Source organism: Triticum urartu, chromosome 4A (genome assembly GCF_056163025.1).
Source record: "Triticum urartu cultivar PI428250 chromosome 4A, HENAU_Tu73, whole genome shotgun sequence".
In the NCBI taxonomy this organism is placed as follows: Eukaryota; Viridiplantae; Streptophyta; class Magnoliopsida; order Poales; family Poaceae; genus Triticum; species Triticum urartu.
In genome coordinates, this window is record NC_141876.1 from 506967067 (window position 1) to 506974076 (window position 7010).

A 7010-nucleotide genomic window follows, 5' to 3' on the forward strand; every position below is an offset into this window, starting at 1 on the left:
CTACGACGCCGACGCCAACGACGAAGCCGTGCAACTCAATCACAGGGGCAAAACTCACATGATGATCATAACATGAACGTTTTTCGTAATTGGATAGCGGAAGGACCGCATAGTAGGCGGTAATTGGTATTTGTTCTAGTGCCGAACAATGTAATTTGTATTTGTTAGTGATGACTTGTATCGATACTTGTATGGATATATGTATGCATATTTGAAATGGATTTGTAAAATGAGGTGTGGTTATTACAGTGGCAAAAGGCATGAACAATGTATGCCTTGGAATGTTATGGATCTGAATGCATGCACTCAATTTTTTTTGATATGGATTTGAATGCATGTTCTAGATATTGTGCTCTTGGAATGTTATGTATCTGTGCATACCAATTATCAAGTTTATGTTGCCTTTCATACTACTCGTATGAGATAGCTACAGATAATCTTATTGATCTATTCTGCTGTTTGGTATACATGAATTATTGCTTTTATGCATGAATTATTAATCTATTTTACACATGCATTATTTTAAGGTGTGGTCAGGTGACTTATAAGTCAGGTGACAACCAAACAGGCGTGACTTATAAGTCAGGTAAGCCGGGTGACTTATTGGAACCAAACAGGCTCTAATTTGGAGCGGCATGTGCCGGTGAAAGTACGATTATTTTGGAGTAACATTTTACAAATTTCATGTTGTCCCCTGAAATGTACTCCAATTTTCCACTTTGCATTTATTTTTCCTGAAGAATTAATCCTGAGCGTCCATCCACGACCCAACGGCGCTACCGGCCAACAGTAGGACGCATGATACGAGTCCTTGTTCTCCCATCCTCTTCGGCTTTCTTCCTCCTCTCTCGCCTCTTTCTTTGTCCCGGATCCTTCCTTCGTTCCGCCAATTTCAGAAAAAATTGGCAGCTTGGGCAAACAATTGCTAGTGTGCTCAACCTTGAGGATCAGTAGCGGGGACAGGAGATGATCACGCGAGCAAAGCTGGTGGAACAGCTGCGGGAGCACCAGATCCGGTCGGCGCAGTCGTACTCCGCGGCCCTCGCCGTCTTCTCCCCCAACCCCCACATCGCCTCCAGGTCCGGCCCCCCTCTTCTTGATTTCTTGTTTATGCTAGCATCTGCTGCGACGCTCTTCAAAATTCATGCGGTTTGGTTTCAACTGAATGGCCCTTCTGGGTGCATCGTCGATTGAACATGAGGACTGGTCGGATTCGCGCGGTATAGATTGCAGCTCATGTTGTGTGCTTTTGTTCCCTTGATTATATGGATCTTCGCTGATCTGTATAGCTCGTGGTTGCATTTTATTTCTTGGTTAGTTCTTGCTGGTGACGACAGGGAGGGATTTTAATTACCTTTATTATTTGGGAATTGTGTGATATGGTTATGAGCAGATATTAATTGAGTGGGAAAAGCATAATCTTTTCTGCTAATTGGAGGTAAAAGCGTTCAGTTGGAGGCATAATAGCACATCAAGACAATTGCAAAGCTACTATGCTTAATTAGCATTTGGACAGAACTTGTGAATTGCTTGGATTGCTTTTGAAGCAAAGCTCTCCCAAAGATGGAGTATTTACAGCAACACTGTTGAATAAGAACTTTCTGTAGGGTTTACACTGTTTGTTGGTTTTCTGTTGCTGAGCCAATAATGCTGCAATGGACGGATAAAAGGAAGAATAAGCTGAGTGCCTTCGCTATCATAACTACAACCTCCGTACGGAAATACTTGTCGGAGAAATGGATAAAAATGGATGTATCTAGAACTAAAATACGTCTAGATACATCAATTTCTCCAACAAGTATTTCCGGACGGAGGGATTATATGAGTAAAACTTGGCACCGCCTGCATCAAACACACCTGCCCTACGTCAAGGTTTGGTCTAAAACACTAGTTGTTCTCACTTGGCTGCTAACCATCCTTGAACCTAGAGACTGGCCTGGCCCTAAATCGATGGTCAAGCCGAGCAAAAGTCGCTTTACCGTGGGCTAGGCCATGCTAAGTTTTCTCAAGTCTAACTTGCACCACTTACACACTTAGATGCATCATGCATAGATTTCGAAATGCGCTTAGTATGTTGGAATGCTGCATTGCTTAGCACTGCTTGCCTGTCTTTTGCTTGAAGTGTACAGAGAGTGTGTAAGAGGATATGACTGCGTCAAGTAACATGCTGCAGTTCATACAGACCGCCAGCGTACACCATCTCAGGTTATGGCCTGTTGTCTTTGCTACTTAGGGCTACTGAACTGTGGAATGGCTGCAACACCACATTCTCTAAAAGTAGAAAACCCTCTGCTACTATGACAAGAGCAAAGATAAATGAGCAACTAATGCTTTGGAGCGCCATGGACCAGGACGCCTAATAGCATGGGTGTGCAATGTCCAAAGATTTGGGCTGCTACCTTTCTTTAGGACTCACTTATGCCACTGTTCTCTATCTCATCTGTTTATTCCTTTATTCCTTTCTTACATTGTCTTTACTTTAGTACCTTGCTTGCGTTCTCCACTTCTCTGCATGTAATTTCGTTTTTTCCTGGCCGCCTTTTTGCTTTTGTAAATCTGACTTCTCATATTTTGGACCGGCAGGTCCTTTCTCTACCTTATTTTTGAAGCATGTTTGATTACATTACATGTTACACGGCATGGGAGCAACTTGGTGTCTACATGGCATTTCACATAGTCCCCTATCCCAGGCCTAGATGACAGCCACATTACTTTTCCATTACTGCCTAATTGATGGATGGATTAAAATGGTACACATCACATAGTGCATACTTAGTGGTCGCTTGACCTAAGCAGGAATGTGATACAGATTTAGGGACATTTAATCCAATTCTTTCCACGCAGGACATAACAGCACCTTTTGTACTGTTTGATAACCAGAAATACTGGTCCTGAATTGGGAGTTTAATTTAGAGGGGTCATAAGTCATAACTCATAGAGTGAAAGGCTCATAACTAGGGTTTAATCTGGAGAAGCCATTTCTTTCCTTGCCTATCCTTTGAAAGAAATTCAAATAGTGAACTTGAAATTGGCGTTAGAAGGAACTTGTAGTACTCCTATTAGAAGGAAGAGGACATGTCTATTCCTATTGCCTGTGATAGTATGTTTTGTTTGGCAGAATGAGACTTTGCTGGTGGCCCTCTCACTCCTGTTTCATAATCGCATATCTGTAGAAATAGTGGTCCTTTCTATGTAAGAAGTTGCCATGAGTTAATGTTGCTGGCAAGGGTGGGTAGTTGGTAATTGGCATGACTAGCAAAGCTAGTTCTGAGCATAACGCAAGTTAGCCAGCAATCTAGCTGGGCATAAACAGCCATGGCGCCATGTAAAGTCAGCTAGGTTAAATACTGCAAGAATGTGAGTCCCATGATCAGTCTGAACCTGTGAGGAAAGTGTACTTTCTAGAATAACAGATAATTACAGCTCAAGAGAATAAGCATGTTTTGTTCTGTTAGCATGAAATAGCCTCTTGGAGAAATGTAGGGCAAGGCTGCGTACTATAGACCCAAAGCGGTCGGACCCTTCCCCGGACCCTGCACAAGCGGGAGCTACATGCACCGGGCTGCCTGTTCTGTTAGCATGAAAGAAGCCTCTAGTAAAGAAAAAAGAGGGTTAAGGGTCTTATGTTTATTTCTTCTCAGTTCTGTTCTATATTTCACTAAGTTTTGACATGGTCTATTTAAATGAGTAAACCACGCTGTATAAAAAGCTCAATGCAAATTTGATGACTTGACAATTGTTCAATATGGCCTTACAAAACATGATACAAGACTATGTACATAGAGGGTAGCGACTCAGAAGTCATTACAAATCTTATGCTTGGAATATTGCTGCTTTCATGCATGTCTTTCAATAGAAAATTGTAGGATTCGACTATTTTTAACTTTACACCCCTCAGGAACAATTGGCCCAAATTAGGAACACTATTTTAGAACAAGTAATTTCAATCAGTCTGCATTTGATGAAATTTTCTTATTCTTAGCATCAGAGTATAAATGTTTTTGCTTTCGTTGCGAGTAACTTCAATGCACATTTTATGAATATATGTTTCATATCTACTCGAATGGGAAGCACTAACCTTCCGGTTCCAGTGGTTCACCAAAGCTAAAACTAAAACTTGAATTTGGAGCATGTCCAAACAAAATACTGTACTGGTCTGCATGTAAAATTGGATTGACAAATGGTCGTTGCCACAAGCATCTCATAAAGTACATTAAGTCACAAGCATCCCATAAAGTACATCAAGTTTGAAGTTCAAAATCTGGACAGATTCATGACACACCATACTTAGTCGATACTTTGCGGTGTCACCTATTTCTGGAGTGAAAACATATTTGGTACTTAGTTTTATCTAATCGATGCCTATCACTCAATAAACCATTTTAAATTTCTGTCTGCAATATTTGTGGCATTTTCACACATGGATCTTTCACTGCCTATGCATTGTATTAAGGCTCATAACATTTTCAAAGTTAGTGGTGTTGCTAATATATGTTGTGCTAGGTATAGCCATCTCATTTGGTGCACCGCATTATTAACATACTTATAGTTCCATTCCAGTTGTCATTCTAGTTCAGTGTTTGGCATGATGAAACGTTTTGGTACTGGAGCGTTCCAGCGTTCCGTTCTGGTTTTCAAAATTTTGTATGGATATACTATTTTACATATACACATGAGGAACACATACTGTAAAGAACAATGAAAAAAACTATGGGCAGAAGGGATAAATGGTTGGCTGGTGCACTGCCCTTCGCATCAAACTAGTGTGCATGCCGTCCCTTGCAAGAGCAAGAGGTCTCTATAGGCCCATATTTGCAAAGGATTACAGGCCCAATATTCCCTGCCCTTTTCTAGCAATTATTACAACATGGAATCTCCCAGGTGATAGTAAGAATCAGTGTGGCTGATGCCTTTATAAAGAAACGTCAGCAGAGCTGTCTGTATGGACCGGTACCAGTACAGCCAGCCAGAATGGCTAGAATTTCGTCTGGTACGGGATGTAGGCTTCTGCATACTGTTTTGGTCATGAACGATCTGGCGATTTCAGCTGGGACTGAATGGAACTAATAAGTTTGATTATTAGTCCATGGGGTTTGCATTCAAATTAATCATGTAATGTTAGAGGAAACAAAGAATCATGTAATTATTCAGAATAAGCTTCTTTTGTTGATAATTGATAATAATTGCATTTGGATTAATCGCCAAAACGGAGGAGTTCCATATCCCTTATCTCCTAGAATGAACATTGAACAGTATCAGATTAAACCAAAATTGTAATGATATCTGAACTTAGCTCATGGTAGGATGAAGGAAAGAGAAGTTGAATTCAAAGTAGTGCAGTTTCATGTAATGAGTCTGGGGATATGCAATTTGCAAACCCTGGCTGATTTCGAAGTACACACTAGCATGCAGAGTGTTTAGCTGATGCAAATGTGCTCTATGTATCTGCAAAATTTAAATGCTACTCCCTCCATTCACAAATACAAGATGTTTTGGATATTTTAATATGGACTGCATACGGACTGAAATGAGTGAACCACCACACTAAAACGTGTCTATATACATCTTATTCAGAAAAAAAAGGTAGAACGTCTTATATTTGTGAACGGAGGGAGTAGCTATCAAGTTTGAACTAGCCTAAAGGAAGTAGTATTGTCAATGCAATGTGCTCTAGGTATTTTCAGTTCTGAAATATAAGCTGATCTCATTTTGGTTATTAAAAATCGATCATTATGGTTATCCTGTTTATGCTCTAGTTAAAGACCACCCTAGTTGCTTATTGCCATTTGATTCAGTTTTACTTAATCCCGTGTTCTTTCCTCTTTCAGGCGGGACCTGAGGGTGGCTCTCCTCTATGCCTTTTTGTTCTGTTTTCTCATGGTGTCGTGCTATGCCGCGCTTTACCTGAAATGGTTCAAGCTCTCGTCCCTCTTTGTAATCCTCGGAATCCTTCTCCCAGTAAGTCTCAAAATCTCTAGGCATAGAAGGCTCAGAAGGAAAAGAGAGCGAAGATTGCTGTTGCCCTTGTCCATGTGAATATCTTTCCGATACCCTGTAACATTTTAGTGAAGTGGCTCAACTACAAAGAGGAAAAAATCCTGGGTTTACTCAATTCTCCGGCTCAACCTATGCCCTTGAATGATGCTGTATCTATTACCTGTTTCCCCTTTTTGTCCATGCATGCACATACATCGCTCGTCTCAGCTTTCGCCTTCTTTTCAAACTTGTGTCAATTGCAAGGTAATGCCGTCTTTAGAAACTCATGAAAGCGGATCTCTTCAGATCCTGGTGCATTTTGGTTGTGGATGCAATCATGTGAAATATCTGGTCAATTGTCGCATCAGTCGGTCCGGTGTGCCAAGCTAGCCGCTTTAGCGTTATTTAGCGTACCAGGTGTGAATATAATCTTTCATCTCAGGCTTCCAGCTTCTCTGTCGCAGTTCACCTAGATTTATTTATTTTTCCTGTGTTTCTATTGTCGGCAGATCGTCCCACTGCACAGCGTTGCTGTTTCAAATTCTCTATCCTGTCACGCACACTGTTTCAAGTATGTCCTGCCTGCCGCCTGGGTTTCTTGAGCTCGCCATGCCTGGTAAATGCATCTCACCAGGATAACTAGTCCTAGGCGGAGCAGAAACAGTGCGGTTCAGGCGCACCGCTGCTGCTTATATAGACTAGTTTAAAATCTTGAGGCGCCTGGCATCTGATCTTTTCGGTCCAGTTTATCCATGCTACAGTAGAGAAGCAGTAACAATGTAACCCGGTGCAATCTGACAACGGGATCTTGTGCGTTATCGCGACAACGTCTGTCATGGACAGGTCAGGCAAGGGCTTAGGGTTAGGGGTGCAAGCGGCGTCCCGCCTTTTCCTGTGAAACCTTTGAGCCTCCGTTCGGAAATAACTGGTGTGGTTTTAGTTCAAAATTTCGAACAGACTGGGTAGCTCATAATTTGCTCATCACATGTCTAAAATTAATGCTCTATTTGTGCTATAGTATTGTTGGGCTGCTG

The 7010-nt window shown here is 41.4% G+C and overlaps 1 protein-coding gene across 2 annotated transcripts; it reads left to right on the top strand.

Annotated features, from left to right (window-relative positions):
* The first annotated feature begins 773 nt into the window (after nucleotides 1-773).
* Nucleotides 774-6500, top strand: LOC125552399 (uncharacterized). Of its 2 annotated transcripts, XR_015601439.1 has the most exons (3): nucleotides 778-1079; nucleotides 5829-6393; nucleotides 6486-6500. XR_015601439.1 is itself a non-coding variant. In XM_048715938.2 (2 exons), the coding sequence occupies exons 1-2, from the start codon at nucleotides 967-969 to the stop codon at nucleotides 6034-6036; spliced, it is 321 nt and encodes a 106-aa protein (XP_048571895.1). In that variant the 5' UTR covers nucleotides 774-966; the 3' UTR covers nucleotides 6037-6171. The 2 variants fall into 2 exon arrangements, 1 of the variants encoding a protein (XP_048571895.1); XM_048715938.2 differs by lacking the exon at nucleotides 6486-6500 and having other exon boundaries at nucleotides 774-1079; nucleotides 5829-6171.
* Nucleotides 6501-7010: the final 510 nt, after the last annotated feature.